Below are 23112 nucleotides of genomic sequence, written 5' to 3'. Positions count from 1 at the left end.
GGTGAGAACATTAAAACAAAAAACTTTTATTTCTTGATTAATATTAAAAATAAAAAGAGAGGTGAAGGTAGAAAAAAAAACACACAAAACACTAGATTTTCCCCAAGGCATAGACAAAACATTCTAACTGCTTTGGGGACCAGTTCAAATTATGATCTGGTAATGGATCAAGAAATATATACAAGTCTTGCCCCTGTGCCTACCACAGCCTCGCAGCCCACAGTTCCTTTCAAGGTGAATGAATTCGTGCACCGAGCCCCTAGTATTTATATAAAAGTAGACTCTATTTCATGTCCTTCATACTAAAATTTATATATGCTAACATATAAGCTATATAGTAAATGGTGAATCCTGTAGTCTAAAACCAAAGCAATAAAGGTTAAAAAGGAAAGCTTTCCAAGTCTCACTAATAGTTTAAGTAGTGTCTTATCCTCAACATTCTTTTTCTGTGCAGAATTTGCTACCCCACCTAGTCCATCGCAGTTCAAGAAAACCTAACATCTTGAAAAAATTATTAAAGTCAAAAATGAATAGCAACATAATAAATAATACAGCTAACAAGAAATGAGAGCAAAACAATCATTTGTAAGTCATGCAAAGAAAATGTGTTAGGATTTAATGGCTGGATAATCTCTGACAGAGGCACAAGAAAAGCTGCTGTGTGTTTGTGACAGTGTAGCTATGGCACCAGTCTTAGAATAAACACCCATGGTAGAGCACCCCTATTCCCCCTTGCCTTTCAGGCATGTCTGTTGAGGCTCATCAGAATTAGCAGCATATGCAATCCCCACTTCCTGCCACACAGGAGTCTCACCTGTGGCATTCCAGGTACAGCTGCCATTAAATCCTTTATGGGAAGATGAGTACAATATAGTCCTTTCCAATGTTATTTGCAAAAAAAGTAGCTTTTGTGTCTGTCACCATGATGAATCTCTCTTTATAATGGTGTTCTTTTAAGCCACCTAATTTATTTCTCTCAGTTTAGCTCCTAAATTTACTCCTTTTCTTGGAATTTTCTCAAATAGCTTAATAAGATATCCAAGAGATAGTGAAAACAACAGTACAGTTTAGAGGAAGAAAAATGCTTATAAAATGAGGGAAATGAATCATAAATCAGAACAGATACTCTACCAATATTTACATTTATTTTATAGATTATTATTTTAAATAACATCATTTTAATATAAATTTATTCCTCATTTTAAGCCTGAAATACTGTTTTGTACATGCACATCAAATAAATACAACAGGTGAGGCAATATATTAGAATCAGCTTTCCTTCAGCAGAGACAATGACCACTATGCTTACACATAAACTTTCCAATACTGGATATGAGAAATCTGCAGTATCACAAGGAATCACTTATTCTATCTCATTGTTACTAAATGAGCAAACATAGGTTCTAAAAATAGAATTAGATTCAATTATGCAAAAGTTATAAAATGACTTTTAAGTTCTTAATTTAATTTTACACTAAACAGATAGCAAAAGGTTTTAATATCTCAGTTACAATTCCTCAGTTGAAAACATCAAGTTATCAGACTCAATTCATTTAAGAATTTTTAACTTACCATTTGAGGATGTATAGTATTCTGCTTAGAACCTGCTAAAATTAAAAAATAATAAAATTAATTCAATAAATGAAAGAAATTAAGCCTATACAGTGTTAAATTTTAAAATAAAGTATTCAGAGGTAGTTTCCAAAATGGTGGTGGTGTAAGTGGAAGCTACACTGACACTCTCCAAGGACCAAACTGGAATTTCAACTAAAATACAGAAAAAACATCTTGAATAATCAACTGAAGTCTAGCTGGAGAGAACACTGATAACCAAGAATGGAAAGTGGAGACCACATAGAGACTGGTAGGAAGTGCAGATGTGTGAAAGGGTGGGGTGGGCTGTGCTCCCAGCAGCTGAAGTTCTAGAGGCATATCTCAGATGTGGGGGGTTCCCATTGAGTATCCTGGGGTCTAAACCCCAAGCTGAGACCCTCAGCCCAGAGCACCAGAACTGAGAAAAGTGCCCACATAACATCTGGCTGTGAGAAGCAGCAAGGTTTCTGTCTGCCAGTGAGAGATGGTCGGAAATGCAGGAACACCCTTGAAGGGCTAATGCACAAATTTTCATGTGCAGCCATTCACCTTGGGGTCTGGCAGAGGAAGGGCAGAATGGACTAGAGCTGTATGAAGAGAATTCAGGATTGTGGGTTCTGGGGTTAGAGTTTGGAAGACAGCGACCACAGTTTCCTGTGATGAGTCATTCCCTAACACTCCAGTAAGCATCTTTCTGGAGCAGACCTTTACCATCCAAGGGAGCAATTGACTTGTTGGAAAACCTCTCATCCAACTTTGTGGTCAATAGCCTGAGGCAAATCAAGACTAATTATCAATCACACTACATGCAGAGGCAGATCTTTGGAGGCTTTGAGTCTTTCCTTGCTTTCCTTCTGAGCCTGGGACTAGGAAAAGCAGACTGTGGTGCACATCTAGGTCATTTCCAAAGGCACTCAGACACATCAGAGGGAACCACAAGCTGTGGGTTACTCAAAGCTCTAAACAGGATATTCAGGGCCAGTCACAAACAGCATCTGACATTGTCCTGCACTAGCGATTGGGACTCATAGATCTCCCTACATCATAGACACAAACCGAAACAGGCAGCTAAAATGGGGAGACAAAAAACTAGTACCAACAGAAAGAACAAGAGAATTCTTCAGAAGAAGAGCTTACTGAAATGGAGATAAGAAATTTATCATATAGAGTTCAGAATAATGATGGCAAGAATGCTCAACAGCATGAGAAAAGTCATAGTAACTATGAAAAAAGACCAGTTGGAAATCAAGAATGAGATGGCACTAATAAATAATACAGTGAAAGGAATACACTGCTGATTAGGGAAAGCTGAGGATCAGATCAGTGAATTAGAAGACAGGATAGAAAAAAATCACTCAATCAGAGAACCAAGAAGAAAAAAAAAAAGAAAAAACAGGACAGCTTAACAATATTCACCTCAGAGGAGTACCAGAAAGTGAAGAAAGTGAGCAAAAGCTAGAGAATGTGTTTAAAGCAATAATGACAGAAAATTACCCAAATCTGGTAAAGAAAAAAGTTACAAAAGTTCAAGAAGCACAGATCATATTAAGCAAGAAAAACCCAAACAGGCCCATGCCCAGACACATCATAATTAAATGGTCAAAAATTAAAGACAAAGAGACAAACTAAAAGGCATCAAGAGAAAAGCAATTTGTTACCTGCAAAGGAGCTCCCATTAGGCTGTCAGTTGATTTTTCATCAGAAACTCTATAGGACAAAAGTGAATGCCATCAAGTATCTGAGGTCATGAAAAGCAAGGATTTGAAATAAAGATTAATATATCCAGCAAGACTATGATTAAAAATAGATGGAAAAATAAAGGGCTTTTCCAACAAAAAAAGGTGAAAGGAGTTTATCACCACAAAACCAGCACTGAAAGAAATGATAAAGGAAATGCTCTAATGAGAAGAAATAGAAAGAGAGACACATAGACATAAGGAATTACAATGGCAATAAATAGGTACCTATCAATAATAACCTTAAATACAAATGAATCAAATGCTCCAATCAAAAGATATAGGGTAGCTGAATGGATACAAAAGCATGATCCAATTATATGTTGTCTACAAGAGACCCACATCAGAACAAAAGACTCACACAGGATGAAAGTGCAGGCATGGAAAAAAAAAATTTATGCAAATAGAAATGAGAAAAAGCTAGGATAGTAATACTCATGTCTGACAAAATAGACATCAAAATGAAGGCCATCAAAAGACACAGTAAAGGTTGCTACCTAATGCTAAAGGGATAGATCCAGTAAGAGGCTATAACCCTGGTAAACATATATCCACCCAATATAGGAGCACCTGAAAATATAAAAACAAACTTCTGGAGTACTTTAAGGAAGATATTGACAGTAATAAAAGCAGAGTAGGGGACTTTAACACCCAGCTAACTTGACTAAATAGATCTTTCAGACAAAAAATTAACACGAGAGAACAGTGACTCTAAATGATACACTGATCACATGAATTTAATTGACGTTTATAAAATATTTCTTGCAAGTGGCAGAATATACATTCTTCTTAAGTGCTCAGGGTTCATTCTCAAAGTTATACCATATATTAAGATACCAAACAAGTCTCTACAAGTTCAAGAAGATTGAAATCATATCAAGCATCTTCTCAGATCACAATGGAATGAAATAAAGTCAATTACAGTAAAAACATTTAAAAACATTATAACACATGGAGGCTAAATGGAATGTTATTAAAAATCTAGAGGCTCGGGGAGGGAAAATGGCGGAGGTATAAGCGGACGTGTCCTGTGCCTTGTCCTGGAGCAGATAAGGGTGAGCAGCTGAAACGGGTAACATTCAGCCCGAATAGGTAGAGGATTTTCAGCTGAGAGATTGTCTGCAGCTAGGAAAGACTGAGAACCCCCCAGGGAAAAAAAAGGACGGTTGGAGACTGCAGCTGAAGCCTCTCCTGGTGCGCGCCAGCTAAGCAGCGGAGACTGCGCCATCTTGGGTGGTTGTTGCCGGCATCCAGAGACCAGCTACTAACCTGGAAACAAGGGATCTCAAGCAGCGTGACTGCCTGAACTCAGATGAGCATTGCTCCTTCTCACTGAAAGGTTGGACATCCCCTAAAGGTGCGGTTTGCAGTTCGGGTTGGAGGGAGGACCGAGCTCGAGCACGCGGGGCGGAATCTGCGCCCCACAGAGTCCGCAGCCGCAGCCGTTGGGACCAGCGTGACCAGCGAGTGGGGAAGGGGCCCCACAGGGCTGCTGGCAGAAGGGAACGCGAAAAATGAGCCCATAGCTGGACTGGATGTAAAGGAGCAGCCTTGGACTTTGCCAATCTGCTGGCTGCTTGGTGCCAGGGGCGAGTGGGCGCGCGGAGACTGTGCGCAGACCTGGAAGGTGGAGGCTTGCGAATTCGCACAACTATCAGGCTCTTGTTACAGTTCCCCTTAGATCCGTGCATTTGATTATTAAACCCAGCGCATGGGATTCCCCAGTTGGGGTCATTCGCAGAGCCTGTAGGGGAAAGTTCTTTTTGGGGAGCCTGGGAAACAGCGGACAGTGGCAAGGAACCAGCTCTGGGCAGTGGTCTTTCCCAAATCAGTTTCAAATACCATAGAGGACAAAACCCTACTGATAGAGAGGTCTTAGAGCCTCGGAGGTAAACCCAGACACACTGCCACCCAGAGGCAGAGCCACGAACTGTCTCTTTTGCGATCACAAATAAAGGCAGTCTGGTAAAAAAATACAACCTGCCTTAAATTCAGGTCTGTGGTTTACTGCACAGAGGGACAGTGTATCGCAGGGAAGTTCAACACTCCCCTGAATGCCTGGCAGGACTGAGGCGTGCCAAAAAGAAGAGTGGAAGATCTGAAGCACCTTCACTTTCGAATATTTTTATATATATATATTTTTAATTCTTTTTTCACCATTTCATTAAGAACCTATTTTTTTTTATTTTTTATTTTTTTCATCACCTGATTTTACCTTTTTAATTACTACATTTTTTAACCAGTATTATTGCTATCCTTTTACCATTTTTTCAAAGGTCATTTTATTTTTTATTTTTTTTTTTTATTTTTCTTAATTTTATTTTGGGATTAGTGTTCTACACTCTATTTTCATCGTTCCTTTAGCATCATTTCTCTCTATCTCACATTTACCCTTAAGCCAAAACTCTCTTCCTCACTTTTCCCCTTTTGTTGTCCTGTTTCTCTTACCCTATTCCTGCTTTGGATTTTACCTATTCCTTCTTTCTACCCACTGTCTAAATTTCACCCTACTTATATATCTAATTTCCAATCCCTCGCTCTCCCCATACAAATAGCCTCTTCCCCACCTCTATTTCATTCTCTTAATTTTTGTTTTTGTTTTTGTTGTTGTTGTTTGGTTTTTTTTGGTCTTTTTGTGTGTTTTTTTTTTCTCTCTCCCTTTTCCCAATCTCATTTCGGCACTCCTTTTTGTTTTTTATTTTTCTCTATAATATTTTTCTCTTTTTTCTTCTTTATCCCCTAATTCTCTTCGCTCGGGGGCGGGGGGGGGGGTCACCTTTATTTGGGGTTATTAAGACCGTGAATGCATTTAGTTCGGTGCCTTGTACGTTGTGCCTTGTTGTGTTGTATTTTGTGCCTTTGAATCAGCGCAACAGAGAGAGATCTACATAACCAAACACCTTGAGAAGAGAAATCATGGTGAAACAAAGAACCAACCCAATTATGAAAGAAAAACAGGCATCATCAGAAAAGGAAGTAAACGAAATAGAGGCAATGGAGGCAAGCAACCTGTCAGAGAAAGAATTCAGAGTAATGCTCATAAGGTGGATGAAAAGAATGGAAGACCAATTCAACAATATGTGTAGGAACCAAGAGGAAATGAAGAAGAACCAAGAGGAAATGAAGAGAAACCAAGAAGAAATGAAAAACGACATCACTGCCATAAAGAACTCAATAGAAAGCATCAACAGTAGACTAGAAGAAGCAGAGGACCGCATCAGCGAGCTAGAAGACAAGGTAGAAAAAAATACCCAAACAGAACAGCTTCTAGAAAAAAAAATTAAAAAGCAGGAGGAGAGCCTAAGAGAACTCTGGGACAATGATAAACGAAACAACATCCGAATAATAGGGGTGCCAGAAGGAGAGGAAACTGAGCAAGGAATAGAAAACCTGTTTGAAAAAATAGTAACAGAAAATTTCCCTGATATAGGGAGGAAAAAACTCACACAAATCCAAGAAGCTCACAGAGTCCCAAACAAAATGAACCCGAAAAGACCAACACCAAGGCACATAATAATTAAATTGGCAAACACCAACGACAAAGCAAGAATCTTAAAAGCAGCCAGAGAGAGACAGAAAGTTACCTACAAAGGATCCCCCATCAGACTAGCGACCGATTTCTCAACAGAAACACATCAGGCAAGAAGGGAATGGAATGAAATATACAAAGTCATGCAAAGGGAGGGTCTGAATCCAAGAATACTATACCCAGCGAGGCTATCAATCAAAATTGAGGGTCAAATCAGGAGCTTCACAGACAAAAACGGTCTACGGGAGTTTATTACAACCAAACCAGCAATGCAAGAAATGCTAAAGGGTCTGCTGTAAATAGAAAAAACAGGAAACAAAGAAGGAACGCAGCGGTAAAGAACAAAAATGGTGACTAACAAGTTTCTATCAATAATAACTTTAAATGTAAATGGATTAAATTCCCCAGTCAAAAGGCATAGGGTAAATGAGTGGATAAGAAAACATGACCCATATATTTGCTGTCTACAGGAAACCCACCTCAGAAAAAAAGACGGGGGTAAGGGGAAGAGATCAACAGAAGGACTTGTATACATGTATATAAGCCAAACCAATGGACATGGACAACGGGGGGATGGGAGCATGAGTTTGTGTGTGGGGGGGAGGTTGGGGGTTAAAGGGGAGGATGAGGACACATTTGTAATACCTTAACTAATAATAATAAAAAAAAAAAGATTGTAAAAAAAAAAAAAAATCTAGAGGCTCCATGCACAAAATTCATGCAAGAGTAGGCCTTTGAGTCCATGGCTGCCTTTGCCATCATGGTCCCTGCTGCCTTGCGGCCCAGCCCCCCACCAACTGGTTGTTCCAGAAGGTCGTTCCACTGTCCAGTCTAATTAGCATATCAGCTCTTTATTACATAGGATGAATGGGTTACCAATGAGATCAAAAAAGAAATAAAAAAAATTCCTAAGAACAAATGAAAATGAACTCACAACAACCCCAAATCTCTGGGACACAGCAAAAGTAGTACTGAGAGGAAAGTTCATAGCACTACAGGCCTACCTCAAAAAACAAGAAAAATTTTTATTAAATTATCTAACATTACAACTTAATGAATTAGAGAACACCAGAAAAACCCAGAATAAGTAAATGGAAAGAAATAATAAAGATTAGAACAGAAATAAATGACATAGAGGCTAAAAAAAGCAATTCAAATGATCAGTGAAACCAAGAGCTGGTTCCTTAAGAAAATACACAAGATTGATGTTACGTTAACCAGCCTTATTAAAAAACAAAGAGAGTGGACCCAAATAAATAAAATCAGAAACAAAAGCACAGAAGGAACAACTGGCACCACAGAAATAAAAAGGATTGTAAGAAAATACTCTTAACTATATGTCAACACGTTGTACAATGTGGATAAAATGGACAAATCCCTTGAAAAATAAATCTTCCAAAACTAAATCAGGAAGAATCAGAAAACCTGAGTAGGCCAATACTAACTGAGGAAATAGAAGCAGTAATAAAAAAAAAAAAAAAACTTCCAACAAACCAAAGTCCTGGTCTGGATGGCTTCACAGTGTAGTTTTACCAAACATTCAAAGAACTTACACCTACCCTCCTCAAAATATTCCAAAAAATCCAGGAGGAAGGAATACTTCCAACTTCTTTTGATGAAGCTAGCATTACCCTAATTCCAAAACCAGATATAGACAGTACAAAGAAAGAGAATTACAGGCCAGTATCCCTGATGAACATAGATGCTAAAATCCTCAACAAAATATTAGCGAATGGGATCCAGCAATATATTTAAAAAATCATACACCATGACCAAGTTGGATTTATTCTGGAGATGCAAGGCTGGTATAATATTCACAAACCACTAATGTGATACATTACATTCAGACAAAAATCACATGACCATATGAAAATATGTAGACAAAGCATTAGACAAAATCAAACACCCATTTTTTAATATATATTTTTAATTTATTTCAAAGCAGGAGAGGAAGCATGAAACCTAGGCATGCGCAATGACTGGGAATTGAAACATGACCTCCTAGTTCATAGTTTGACACTCAAACACCAAACCATGCCAGGTGGGTGTAACACCCATTTTTTATAAAAACTTTCAGCAAAGTCGGAATAGAGGGATCATACCTCAACATAATAAAGGTCATATAAGACAAACCTATGGCCAACATTGTACTCAATGGGCAAAAACTAAAAGCATTTCCCCTAAGAACAGGAAAAAAACAGGGATACCTGCTTTCACCACTCTTATTCAACATAGTACTCAAAGCCCTACCCACAGCAATCAGACAAGAAAAAAACACACACATAAAATACATCCAAATTAAACATGAGGAAGTAAAACTGTCATTATTCACATATGACATAATATTGTACATAGGAAACCCTAAAGACTGCACAAAAAAACTACTAGATTTAATAAGGAAATTCAGCAATGTAGCAGGATGCAAAATTAACACCCAGAAATTGATGGCAGTTTTATACACCATTTTATAAATTCTCAGAAGGAAAATCTAAACAAAAAATACCAACGCAACAAAAATGATTAAGATACTTATAAATAAATTCAACTAAGGAGATAGAAGACTTGAACTTGGAAAACTATAGGACATTAATAAAAGGGATAGAAGAAGATATGAACAAGTGGAAAAATATACCGTGTATTGGTAGAATTAATATCATTAAAATGTCCATACTACCCAAAGCAATCTATAGATTCAATGCAATGCCTATTAAAATACCAATGGCATATTTCACAGATCTATAACAAATACTCTGAAAATTTATATGGAACCAAAAAAGACCCCAAATAGCTGTAGCAATCTTGAGAAAGAAGAACAAAGTTGGAGGAATCACAATACCAGATATCATATTATGCTACAAAGCCACTATAGTCAAAACAGCCTGACACTGGCACAAGAACAGGCATATAGATCAATAGAATAGAACAGAGATTACAGAAATTGACCCAAGCCATTACACTCAATTAATATTTGACAAAGGAGGCAAGAGCACACAATAGATTCAAGACAGACTCTTCAGTAAATGATGTTGGAAAAACTGGACAGATACATGGAAAAAAATAAACTAAACCACCAACTACACCATACAGAAGAACAAGACTGAAAATGGGTAAAAGACTTAAATATGTCACTAATCATAAAAATCCTAGAAGACACCAAAGGCAGCAATATCATAGACATCTCTCATGTTTGCTGATATATTGCCTAGGGCAAGGGAAACAAAGGAGAAAACAAACAAATGGGACTACTTCAAAATAAAAAGTTCTGAACAGCAAAAGAAACCATCCACAAAATGAAAAGGGATCCCACTGACTGTGAGAACATGTTTGGCAATGATACATCTGATAGAGGGTTAATATCCAAAATATATAAGAAACTCATACAGTTTAATGTAGGGAGCAGCTATAGGGTCAAGCCTTGGACTGACCAGTGGCAGAGCCATATACAAGTCCCAGCTTGGAGGGAAGAGTCCTCCTAGCACAATTAAGCATGAACTTGTAGTCCTCCCTTGTTCCTGGGTAGCTAATGGGCTGTGGGAGGGGCAGCAAGTACTGCCAAAACAAGGCTTGAGTAATGAAATAAATTTGAAACTCGCAAGAACATTGTAAACATGTTGACCACTCCCCATGTTTTGCTTTGTGTGATATGACTATAAAATAAACTTCGGCTTACAAGCTCTGTCACTGTTTCCTCATCCAGGCAGTGATCCACCTGGTCCCAACTGTATTTCCTTGTTTGTCTTCTTTAATTCTTCACTGCCCCTCCTCAGGTTCACCCCAGGCCATGCTGGACATGGTTCAGTTTAACAAGAGCAAGACAAACAACCCAATTTAAAAATGAGCAAAGGACCTAAATAGACACTTCTCCAAAGTAGACATACAGATGGCCAAGAGTCATATGAAAAAATGCTCAAAGTCACTGATCATCAGAGAGATAAAAATTGAAATGGCAGTGAGATGTCACCTCTCATCTGTTGGAATGGCTCATGGCCATTTCAACAAATCAGCAAATGAAAAGTGCTGGTAAGGATGTGGAGAAAAGGGAACCCTAGTTCACTGCTGCTGGGAATGCAGACTGGTGCAGCCATTATGAAAAACAGTATGAAATTTCCTCAAAAATTTAAATATGGAAGTGCCATTTGACACAATGATCCCACTTCTAGGATTATGTCCTAAGAAACCCAACACACCAATCAAAAGAATGTATGCACCATTATGTTCACAGCAGAACAATTTACAATAGCAGGAGGTGAGGGCAGCCTAGAAGAGGTCAGTGGGGGGGAAGGGGAACATATGTAATACTTTCAACAATAAAGATGTATAAAAAATAAATAAAATAAGATTAAAAATAAAATAAAACATTCAAGCCTAAAACTAGAGATGCCAGAAAGTCCATTGAAAAAGTTCCAGTTTTGACAGTCTATTTAAAAAATAAAGAACATTAACCTGGCTGGCATGGCTCGGTGAAGCAAATAACGCGCCCAAATCAAATAATAAACATACCCATTTGCTCACTTGCATATGCCGCATCTCCCCCAACTTTGTGGCGGATAAATGCTGTCATCTACGCACCCCAAGGTGGACTCGACATCTTCCCTACTAAGTTCGAAGAATGTGACAGTGACCAATCTCTGCCTCTGCTCCATCACCCACCCTTAGCTCACTGCTCTTGTTCCTTGTAGCCTAGTCTTCTTTTTCCTTTCTTTCATCTTTCCAGTGTTCAAAGCTCTAGGTAAGTAACAAATGAAAGAAAATATTCAGGTCCCTCTGAGTTTAAGGAATTATTCTAGGCAGTTTGTTTTAGCTACAGCCAAGTCCTTCTCTATGTGTTCCTTCTTAGCTTATCCTTCACTGCTTCTGAACGGATTGGTGAATGAAGATGAAGGCATATAGGGCATGAAGAATGTGACAAAGGAAAAAGAACTGCTCTAGGTGCATAAAGAAGAGAGAACTTCCTTAAAAAAAACAAAGCGAGGAGTACCCAGAGCAGCTAAAACCAGTCCTAATTACAAAATCAGAGTCCTGCAGATACAAAAGCCTCAACCAGCAACATCTTGTGAATGACTCTGGAGGAGGAGGATGCTACCAGTTAGAGTAGTCAACCGCACTGCTCTGAATTGGATGACAGCACTGGATTTGCTTACTAGTAGGTTGAGGCAGGCCCCAGAACTTCTCTAGTTTTCTATGCTATTTATTTACTACCTTTCCTCCAGACCCACTTTATGAAGCTCCCAAAGCTGATGGGAAATGTGGGTAAGTGAGACCCGACTCAAGGGCAGCCACTCTCTAGGTGGGCCAGAAGCTGATAAGGCTCTGGAACAGGGAAAATGACTGCTGATTGGCCTGGAAAGTTTCTTCTCCCCCTGACATCTGAAGGGAGAGTATCAGATGAAGACTAGAAAGTTGGCAATGGTAAAGGAGGGTGACAAGGGAAGTAAGCAAGAAGCTCAAAGCTTACAGCTCTAGGTAAGAAAAGCTATCAGTGAGAAGACATAAATAAGATGAAGAATAAGAATGTAAAAAAGAGAGGATGAGCTAGTTGGCTATCAGGGAAAGAACCACAGAGAGAGGAACCAAGTAATGATAACTGGCAGAAGGGCTAACTGACTCTTGTTCCTGAGAGGGCAGCATGATGACTCAGTCTTTGGAAACATACTGGATCCTTCCACTTCCTGAACTACCTACTGTTTTACTCTCTGTGAGGCCCACTTATGTACCTGCTCCCATGAGATTCCCATCACTGTTACTGTCGTGTGTGGTCAGATTTAGAGTTATATTTTGGAGCTCAGGAATATTTTCATCCAAATTAGTATTAAGAACTGACAAATCAGAGAACCAAGATTGCAGCATAGGCAAACACCTGTACTTGCTGCCTCCCACAACCACATCAAAATTACAGCTCAATACAGAACAACCATCATCCAGAACCACCAGAAAGCTGGCTGAATGGAAGTCCTACAACTAGGGAAGTAAATAAGATGTTCATGGAGACTGGAAGGGGGTGCAAAGACCCAGAATATGCTGGTCTGGCACCCACATGTGCTACTTATTTAATTGGGAGGGAGATCATCTCTGTTAGGCCTCCCATGAGGAGCAAGGGTTCCCAGCTCCACACCAGATGCCCAACCCAGGATCGCAGAGCTGAGAAGAGAAGTCCCCATAACTATGTGCTGTAAAAACTATTGCAGATTGAGCTTCAGTGACACAGAGGCTGCTGGAGACCAAGCTGTTCCTCTTAAAAGGCCAGCACACGAACTGAACATACAAGGTCCCACTTCTCTGAGCTCCAGCATCAGGGGAAGGCTCTGGGGGACCCAGACACATATGAGGAGTTTGGCATTGGGGCAGGAACTTGGGGGCGGCTTTCTCCCAGACATAGGTGCTTATAGGGTGTCATTGTTCCTGAACTGGGACCTCCTCAGTTACCAGACTGACTGGCAGCCATTTCTGTTTGCTCTGCCCTGGGGATTCCCTGAGACCCAGGCTCATGCAATTTACAATCCCACCCAAGCTGTGTGCATCAGATTTGCATATGAATGGTCTGTCCTTCCTCAGGTTAAAATTTCTCAAACAAGCTGGGTCAGGGAACCCCAAACCTATCAATAAAAGGGCCAAGACCTGACACCAGCACCAGCCTGCCTTGCTACATAGTTTTAGAACCACAAAACCTTAAGCATTTCATATGAACTCACTTGCAATGTTTTGATTTGTTCTTCTCTCCCCAAAAAACTTGACATGACATAAATATAATTCTAGTTTGTGAATTTTCAAAAATAGTTTTTCTATTGATACCAGATTCCCCTCTCCTCAACAATGGGCAAGAAAATATCACTGAAATGTTATATCTCTAATTCTCATCATTCTAATATATCTTATATGTCGTCAAAATTTTTTTGACTTCTAGTAGGTTGTTTTGTATTAAAACATGATTATAGTCCTTATACTGGTAATGAATTTTAAAAAATCAACAAGTATGTAAATATCCTATATAAGTAACAGGCTTAACTTGATCAAGTTTAGTTTATTGTAATCTCTTATATGCTTTCATGTTTTTATTGTTCCCAGCCCATAATTTCATTTTAAATGCTTCCATTAAAAATATCCAACAGGGTTAAGAAGACCAGAAAAAAACAGAACAAACAAACAAACAAAAATGAAAGTTAAAATCTTACTCCTAAAAGTAACAGGTAAAGCTATAAATTTAAACTTGGAAATAACGAAAATGATCAAGTTAAACTTCTCAGAGGAACATTAACTTAATCTTAAAAAGATAGCTTAGATTTTTTTAACTGTCTGAGGATTTTATTGCATGTGAGTTGAGACACATCTTTAGGCTTTCCCAAAACAGTGCATCTGCAATGAGTAAAAGTTATTCTGGAAACATTTACAATTTTTACTTCCTGTTTAAAATGCTCAAATTAGCAACCTTAATGTTATACCTACTCAGCTTCACAGACTCTATAATAAACACACATCCATTTTCCTAGTCTACATCAGTATCTACAGAGCAACGTTCCTGTACCTTTGCTCTTCTTGCCCTTCAACTGAAGGCAGGGGTGCCTCTGAACTCTGGCATCAGGCAAGTTAATGTGAAAAGTTAATTTTTGAATATTCTCACCATGTCAATAAAATGGGTTAAATTCTTAATTTGCACATGGTGTATTTAAGTATGATAGATAAAAAATAACCCGGTGGATTTTCATAATTTCCCTTTATTTTTCATGTGAGAATAGTATGTTTGTAATTTTATGGTTTCACAGGCCTCTTAGGGATGTTGGCAATGGAGAAGGGGGGCGAACAAGGTCAAGGGGGTGGCAGCTAGGCAATGCCTATTTCTACTTGAGTTAGCGTCTTCACATCAATCTTTGTTAGATAATAAACACATGGGGGTATGGAAATAAAAGGGAGGGCAAACCAGATAATGAAGGGGAAAAAAACAACAAAGACCTGACCATCAGTGAGTGACACCTAATCCTAAATAATAAAGAGGTAATATGCAAATTGACCATCACAACCTCGCACAAGATGGCCACCCCCATGTGGTCAAAAGATCACCATCTCGCCCTAACAGGTTTGGCTCAGTGGGTAGAGCTTCGGCCTGTGGACTGAAAGGTCCCAGGTTTGATTCCGGCCAAGGGCATATATCTTGGTTGTGGGCACATCCCCAGTAGGAGGTGTGCAGGAGGCAGCTGATCAATGTTCCTCTCTCATCAATGTTTCTAAGTCTCTATCCCTCTCCCTTCCTCTCTGTGAAAAATCAATAAAATATAGTTTTAAAAAAAAGATCGCTGAGAGAGAAAAATGGCGGAGGTATAGACGGACATGTCCCGTGCCTTGTCCCGGAGCTGTTAGGGTGAGCAGCTGAAGCGGGTAACATACAGCCTGAATAAGCAGAGGATATTCAGCTAAGAGACAGTTTGCAGCTGGGAACTGCACAGGAATCCTTGAGAAAGCGGATTGAAAGTTGGAGACTGCGGCTGAACTCTCTCCCAGATCGCCGGCTCAGCCGCGTAGACCGCTCCATCTTGAGTGGCTGTTTTTTGGAAACGTATACTGTATACCCAAAGACCCAGCATCCAGAGATCGGCTGCTAACCCGGAGACACCGGATCTGGGACAGGGCAACTATGTGGAGTCCTACTTTTCATGGAAAGATCCAAGCAACAGCAGCCTCCTGATCACCACACCCTCTGTCTGAGGAACAGCAGCTGCACGTGAAGCCTCCCCCAACCAGCTAGAAGAGCCACCACAGCTGTGAACAGCACCCACCAGAGGAGCTGCTGCCAACTGAGAAGCAGCTGCTACCGCAACCGCCCGAAGAGCAACCACAGCCCAAGGAGCCACTGCTACCCAGGGAGCAGTCACTGAACGACTCAACATCTAGATATGTCAGTGAGATCAAACATGGGTAGGAAGACTCGCCAGAAAAGCAGCTAAGTAATACAGAGGCATTCAACATGACAGAAAAAGAATTCAGAATAAGGGTCCTAGAGTGCATAAATGGAGGAAAAATCAACAACTTATGCAAGAAGCAAGAAGAAACAGATGAAAAAATCAATAACTTATGTAAGACCCAAGAAGAAATGAAGAGCGATACAGCTGCAATAAAAAACACCACCTAGTAGACTAGGAGAAGCGGAGGACCGAATTAGTGAATTAGAAGACAAGGAAGCAAAACACACCCAAACTGTACTTCAATTGGAGAAAAAAATTAAAAGACAGGAGGAGAGCCTAAGAGAGCTTTGGAACAACATGAAATGAAACAACATATGAATAGTAGGGGTGCCAGAACAACAGAAAGAGGAACAAGGATTAGAAAACCTATTCGAAGAAATAATATCAGAAAACTTCCCTGAGGTGGGGAAGAAAAAAGTCACACAAGCACAGAGAGTCCAAAACAAGGTGAACCCGAAAAGACCCACACCAAGACAAATCATAATTACCATGGCAAATGTTCAGGTCAAAGAGAGAATCTTACAGGCTGCAAGAGAGAGACGGAACCACTGGTTCCTAACCGCTCACCTGCCTGATTGCCCCTAACTCCTCTGCCTGCCTGTCTGATCATGCCTAACCACTCACCTGCCTGCCTGATCACCCCTAACCACTCTGCCTGCCTGATTGCCCCTAACCCCTCTGCCTACCTGATCACCCCTAACCACTCTGCCTGTCTAATCACCCCCTAACTGCTTGCCTGCCTGCCTGATTGCCCCCAACCCCTCTGCCTGCCTGTCTGAGTGCCCCTAACCATAATGCCTGCCTGATTGCCCCTGACTGCTCACCTGCCTTCCTGATCACCCTTAACCACCTCTGCCTCACCCCCATCACTGCAGCTTCGTCCCAAAGGACATCCACAATGATGTCCAGAAGGTCGTTGGCTGTCTAGTCTAATTAGCATATTACACTTTTATTATTATAGACTTGGAATTCTTGGCATAGACTAACAAAAACAAAGCTGACTTACCAACAAATATCATATAAACTAATCCAAGTAATGCCACTAAGGCTGTAATACCCAAGCCTGAAATCAGAAGAGAACCATGCACTGGGATGCACTCTGCAAAAACAAATAAAATTTTATATTAGAAATTCACCTGAAATAACTGAACTTCTTAAAAGAATCAATAACAGAAATAACATTAAGTTTTAGGGAGAGTAATTATTTTTCTCATTCTCAAGAAACACAAATAACTGTCTAGCCTGTGTAGCTCAGTAGTTGAGCATCAACTTATGAACCAAGAAGTCATAGTTCAATTCCTGATCAGGGCAAAGCCTGGTTTGTAGGCTTGGTCCCTAGTTGGGGGCATGCCAGAGGCACCCAATCAGTGATTGTTTCTCATCATTTTTTCAATCTTTCTCCCCGTCTCCCTTTCTCTCTGGAATCAATAAAAATATATTTTTAAAAAAAGAAACAAAAATTACCTACATTTGTATACCCATTATTAACTCAGTGCAATGATTCCAAATTCCTTTACCTGTACGGAAAGAACAGCCATTGCTTGCATAGCATGTACCTTATCAAGTCTAGACTAAAGGGAAATAGTCTGTGAAGCCTAAACTTCCACCCAAATGGTTCTTTTAAAAGCTCATTCATGAATACAGGTGTGGCAGTTTGGCCACTAAACAATCAGCCAATGTGGAAAGCACTGACCTCAGTAGGGGAAAAATGAGTGAAAAAATGAAAAGCTCACAACACTAAAACCTGGCATGAATGAGAGCAACAGAAGTGTTCATTCATTGCTGGTGGGAATGCAAAATGGTGCAGCCACTTTGGAAGACAGTTTGGTAATTTGCTACAAAACTAGAGATATTCTTAACATACAATCTAGCAATTGCATGCCTTAGTGTTTGCCCAAATGAAGTTGAAAAAGTACGTCCATACAAAAACATGCACTTCTATATTGTGTGTCTAGATTTGTGATTTTATAACAAATCAATACCTTTTCCTGTGCAGAAAACAACCAAAATGTCCTCCAATAGGTGAATGGATAAACAAACTATTGCCCATTCACACAACTGAATATTATTCAGTGATAAAAAATAAATGAGTTATCAAGCACCCAAAGACATGGAGGAACCTTAAATGCACACTACTAAGGGAAAGTAGCCAATTTGAAAAAGCTAGATACTGTATGATTTCAAGTATAAGACACTTTGGAAAATGCAAAACTATTGAGGCAGTGAAATGATCAGTGGTTGCCAGGGGTTTCAGAATAGGGAGGATGAATAGACAGAGCACCAAGGATTTTGGCAGCAGGTAAACTTTTTTATATGATATGCTATGACTATGGTCCATGTCATTATACATTTATCAAAATCGTAGACCATACAACACCAAGACTGAACCCTTATATAAACGATGGACTTTGGGTGATAATGTTGGGCCAATGTTGGTTCAACAGACTGTAACAAATGTACTACTTGGTGGGAGATGTTGATAGAGGAGGAGGCTGTGAGTAGATAGGGTACAGGGAGATTCTGTATTTTCCACTACATTTTGCTGTGAACCTAAAGTGCTATAACACATAAAATCCATGTATTTAAAACAGAATAATAAATACAAAGAAAAGGAAAGAGAAAAAGAGCTCTAAGAGAAATTACTGGTAGGAAGAGAAATTGGGTCTAGAATAGATTGTGACCCTCACCTGAGACACAGAGGCTTAGTCCAACCACAGAGATCAAAAGGCCCAGCACCTGAACGAACAATAAGATGATGCTGATGCTGATGGGGAGCTTCCTTTTAGCTGGAGCTTCAAGGAAAAAAAGCAAAAAAAAAAAGCATGTTACACATGTTTAAGAAGCAATCACTTCCACTTGTATTTCGTACAGTCAAGGTCAGTATCCTAGGACCGAAGACTGACTCTGTCAGGTGGTGGCTGCTTTCCCAGTGACTTAAGCCATCTCTCTCCACTCCAGGAGTCAGCTCCACATTCACACCCTCAGCAACCTTTCATTTCTGCAGGGAGCTGAGCTGCATTGGCAGTTTTTACCCCAAATCTTAGAACAATGCTGCTTTTACCACACGTGGGTATTTTACCATAGGAGTGGCTATTAGCAGGGTCTCACCATGTGCACACAAAATCACTCTGGTGGAGAACCACTGTGCAAGCATGCCATTGTAGACATCATAATCCCTAATTGTGGCTTTAGAACAAATTAATACCATCTTAATGTATAGCAACCCAGAGATAGGCTCTCATACCAAGAGTTAAATATGCAAATGGAAAAAATAGATGCTTTAATAATAAAAATATTTAGTGATTTAACCCAAAAATAGAGTGAAAAATGTTACCAATTATTGGTTGGATAATCATAATGTATAACTTTTAAAACTCAATGTTAATATTTACAATAACTCTTTATGATTTACAACCTTATTTTGTATAACTAGTTTTTTAAAGAGAGTTTTCGCAACAGAATATAATGAGAATGTTTAATATCTACTCATAATTTCAAAACCTGAAATAAGAATATGAAGATCATTGTTAAGAAATTAGATAGTATAATTTTAAAAAATCCATTGGCTAGCATTAAATATATCTCTGAAAGTCATTTTTTATAAAATAACTATGTTAAAACCTAATATAACATTAAAATTAATCCTTATGGGTGGAAATTTTTTACTAAGAATAGCTAGGGAGACAAATCAACTTGTATTGTATTATAAAAAATGCAAGAATTATTTTAATAAAAAATGATGCTTTTTAAATGAAAAAGGACACAATCATGCTGAAACAAAAAATACTTACCTATCATAAACATAGAGATCTGAAGTAATATTAGTATTACTGTAGAAGCTACAATTAAACCAAGTCCACTGGCCCTCTTTGTTGAATATTCACCTGTTGATAAATAAAATTAACGTTTAAAATATTTTCCTACATACTTTCTACTCTGTGGGAAATTAAAGTACTTAATTTATTGAATGTATTCATCTCAATACTACTCTTATAAACTACAAATGTTTAAAAATAAATGCTTTCCCTAAAACCTTACACAAAATAAGTGACAATTTTTTTATTTAAGACCAAACTGAAGACATCTAATTGTCAACATCTAAGTCTCAACAAGTCAAAACCTTCAATTGGCTTTTTCTCCTTCTTAACTACCTTGGAGTCTCTTACCAATTTCTTCATGTGCTATATTCAGTCTGTCCCAAAGTCAAAATAGCTATTCTTTGTAGCTGTCTTCTTAATTCATCTCTTTCCTCACCACACCCTCACTAACTTCAGCTGCAAAGAGAACTGCCAAATTTCTGTTCCTAAACATTACACCCATATTGTATTTTGTTAATAAAACGTAGGCTTTCTACATCTACACTTTGAGTCCCAGCCTATCCCTGCTGTTCTTTCCATGTGCTGCATACGCTTATTCTCGAATCCCATTCCCATCCTCCAAAGGCAAATGCAGTTTCAGATTGATTTGTTTCCCATGTTCATTCCCACTTCCATGTCTTGCCTGATGAAGTTTGCCTTTGCAGTGAGTTAAATGGTGGCCCTAAAAATCTGCCTATCCCCTAATTCCAGGAAGCTCAGAATGTTAATTTATAGAGCCAAAGAATGAGCATACCATTATATGAATTAGTTTAGGTTCTTGGGAGAAGGAATTTATCCTAGATTAACAAGGTGGGGTCTAAATTCAATGATAAGTGTCTTTGGAAGAGAGATGCACAGGAGTTTTAAGAGTGGAATTGGAGTTACGCTGCCACAAGCCAAGGAGTTGCAGGTTGCCAGCAAACACCAGAAAACGGAAGAAGCAAGGAATGGATTCTCCCCTAGAGTTCCACCCCCCACAATGTTCTCAACCTTATCAACCATGACTTCCCTCATAGTAACTGCACATCTTACCTGGGATGAAGAAAACGGCTCCAACAATGACTAATATACTGAGAACTAGTCCAGCCACAGATATAATGATGATTTTCTCCTTCATAATATTGGAATTATATTTAAGTGCTTGAAAGAAAACACACAAAGAATTCCATGAACTCAATCTCAAGAAGTGAAGCGATTTCTGTAACTTAAATAGTGCAGACACAAACTGATAACTTCCTATAATTGAACAACCTTTGGGGAATAACTCAGTTGTATCATGTGCAGCCACCTCAAATCTTTTTCATAAGTCCATCAATGACTAAATAGTGTCACGGCCGTATAAATATGGATGCTGAATTTACGGGTGATGCTTTTATTATCTTACAATTTAAAGATGAAGTCATATACATCATACTTTCTCAATTGGGACATTATTAACATTAGGGCCAGATAAATCTTTATGGTGGAAGGGGGCTGCTCTGCACATTTAGAAGGTTTAGTAGCATCCCTGCCTCCCTCCAAACTGCATACCAGTAACAGCGCCAGTTGTATCAATTGTGAAATGTCCCCTGAGGAGTAAAACTGCCTCAGCCTTACAACTGATATAGATAATGCTGATGGGAAATAACTGGATAATTGGTAATACTGAGAAAAAGAGAACTTTGTTCCACCTTACTTAAAATGATAAACATCTGGAAATCTAGATATTTTATTTTGAAAAACTAGAATAAAATTGGACTAATCACACCCTCTTGATATCCTGAAGGAAGAGAATGCTTAGATTGTTCAACTAATATATATATATATATATATGAGGCCTTGTGCATGAATTCGTGCACAGGTGGGGTCCCTCGGCCTGCGTGATGATCAGGGCCAATCGTGGCTGGTGGCCAGGGGGAGCGACCACGGGAGGTTGGCCAGTCTTGAGAGGTTGCCTGTGGGAATACACCAGGGCCAGCTCCTGTATTGAGCATCTGCTTCTTGGTCATCAGTGTATATCATCTCGAATGGTCGATTGGTCTTTCAGTCCTTTGGTCACTTAGGCTTTTACATATATAGACTAGAGGCCCGAGCACAAAATTTGTGTGTGTGTGTGGGGGGGGGCGCGGTTCCCCCTTAGCCCAGCCTGCACCCTCTCCAATCCAGGACCCCTCGGGGAATGTCCGACAGCCAGTTATCTCTGTCACAATCCAGGACTGCTGGCTCCTAACTGTTCAACTGCTTGCCTGCCTGATCACCCTAACTGGCCCCCCTGCCAGCCTGATCACCCCTAACCATTTCTGCCTGCCGATCTGATCACCTCTAACTGGCCCCCCTTCTGGCCTGGTTGCCCCCAACTTCCCCTCCCCACTGGCCTGAATGCCCCTAACTGCCACCACCAGCAGCATGGTCCCTGCCAACCCTTGCCAAACTGGTCTCCCCCAACAGCCCCCCTCTGACAGCCTGGTCACCCCTAACTGTTCCCCCTGCCAGCCTGCTTGCCCAAAACTGCCCCCACTGCTGGCCTGGTCGCCCCTCACTATCCCCCCTGCTGGCCTGATTGCCCTATGCAGCCTGCTATTTAGTCGTTTGGTCACCCTTCACTGCCCCCTACCAGCCAGGTCGCCCCACGCAGCCTGCTGCTCAGTCATTTGGTCATCCCTCACTAACCCCCATGCCGGCCTTGTTCCCCCACTCAGACTGTTCGGTCGTCTGTTAGGTTGTTTCATATGTGAAGGCCTCTGGCTCGTTATATCCTATCCTATCTAATAAAAGAGAAACATGGTAATTAGCTGTACCTCTGCTACCCTTCCCATTGGCTAATCAGGGTGATATGCAAAATAACTGCCAGCCAAGATGGCGGCCAGCAGCCAGGCAGCTTGAGCGAACATGAGGCTTGCTTACTTCAGTGACAGAGGACTCCAACATTCCCCGATGCCTCTGCCGGCCTCTGAGCTGGCAGTTTGAAACATTGTTACAAATATAGAAGCTAAACAAAACCCCAGAAACCTGCTTTCAGCCAGCCAGGATCTCAGAGCTGGAGTTGAAACAGTGTTTCGATTATAGAACCCAAACAAACCAGATACCTGCTTTCAGCAGTGGAGGCCTAAGAGCTGGAGCCAAGCCTCAGAGCTAAAGCTGGCGCAGAATTAAAAAAAAAAAAAAAAGGAGTGGTTGGGAGCTTCAGTCATCCACCAGCCTGAAAACAGCCCTCAGCCCCTCACCCAGACTGGCCAGGTACCCCAGTGGGGACCCTCACCCTGAAGGGTGTGTGACAGCTGCAAACAGCCATCAGCCCCTCACCCAGGCTGGCCAGGCACCCAAGTGGGACTCCCACCCTGATCCAGGATTCCCTTCAGGGTAAACCAGTTGTCCCCCACCCGTGCACCAGGCCTCAATCCTATATAGTAAAAGGGTAATATGCCTCCCAGCACCGGGATCAGCAGAGCTGAGAGGCCTCCCGGCAC

General features: G+C 40.1%; 1 protein-coding gene across 1 annotated transcript in view; it reads right to left on the bottom strand.

Annotated features, from left to right (window-relative positions):
* Positions 1-1571: 1571 nt before the first annotated feature.
* LOC308515383 (leukocyte surface antigen CD47-like) overlaps positions 1572-23112 on the bottom strand; it is a 60091-nt gene continuing 38550 nt past the window's right edge. The window contains exons 3-8 of the mRNA XM_081086000.1: positions 20699-20806; positions 19601-19693; positions 18497-18601; positions 16816-16908; positions 3252-3300; positions 1572-1607 (exon numbers count right to left, since the gene is read on the bottom strand). Of these exons, the coding sequence (XP_080942126.1) occupies positions 3269-3300; positions 16816-16908; positions 18497-18601; positions 19601-19693; positions 20699-20806 (431 nt within the window). The 3' untranslated portion in view covers positions 1572-1607; positions 3252-3268. The remainder of the gene's footprint in view (positions 1608-3251; positions 3301-16815; positions 16909-18496; positions 18602-19600; positions 19694-20698; positions 20807-23112) is intronic.

This window comes from Myotis nattereri (genome assembly GCF_964212035.1).
Source record: "Myotis nattereri genome assembly, chromosome: 3".
Lineage (NCBI taxonomy): Eukaryota > Metazoa > Chordata > Mammalia > Chiroptera > Vespertilionidae > Myotis > Myotis nattereri.
This window is presented reverse-complemented; position numbering and strand designations above follow the sequence as displayed.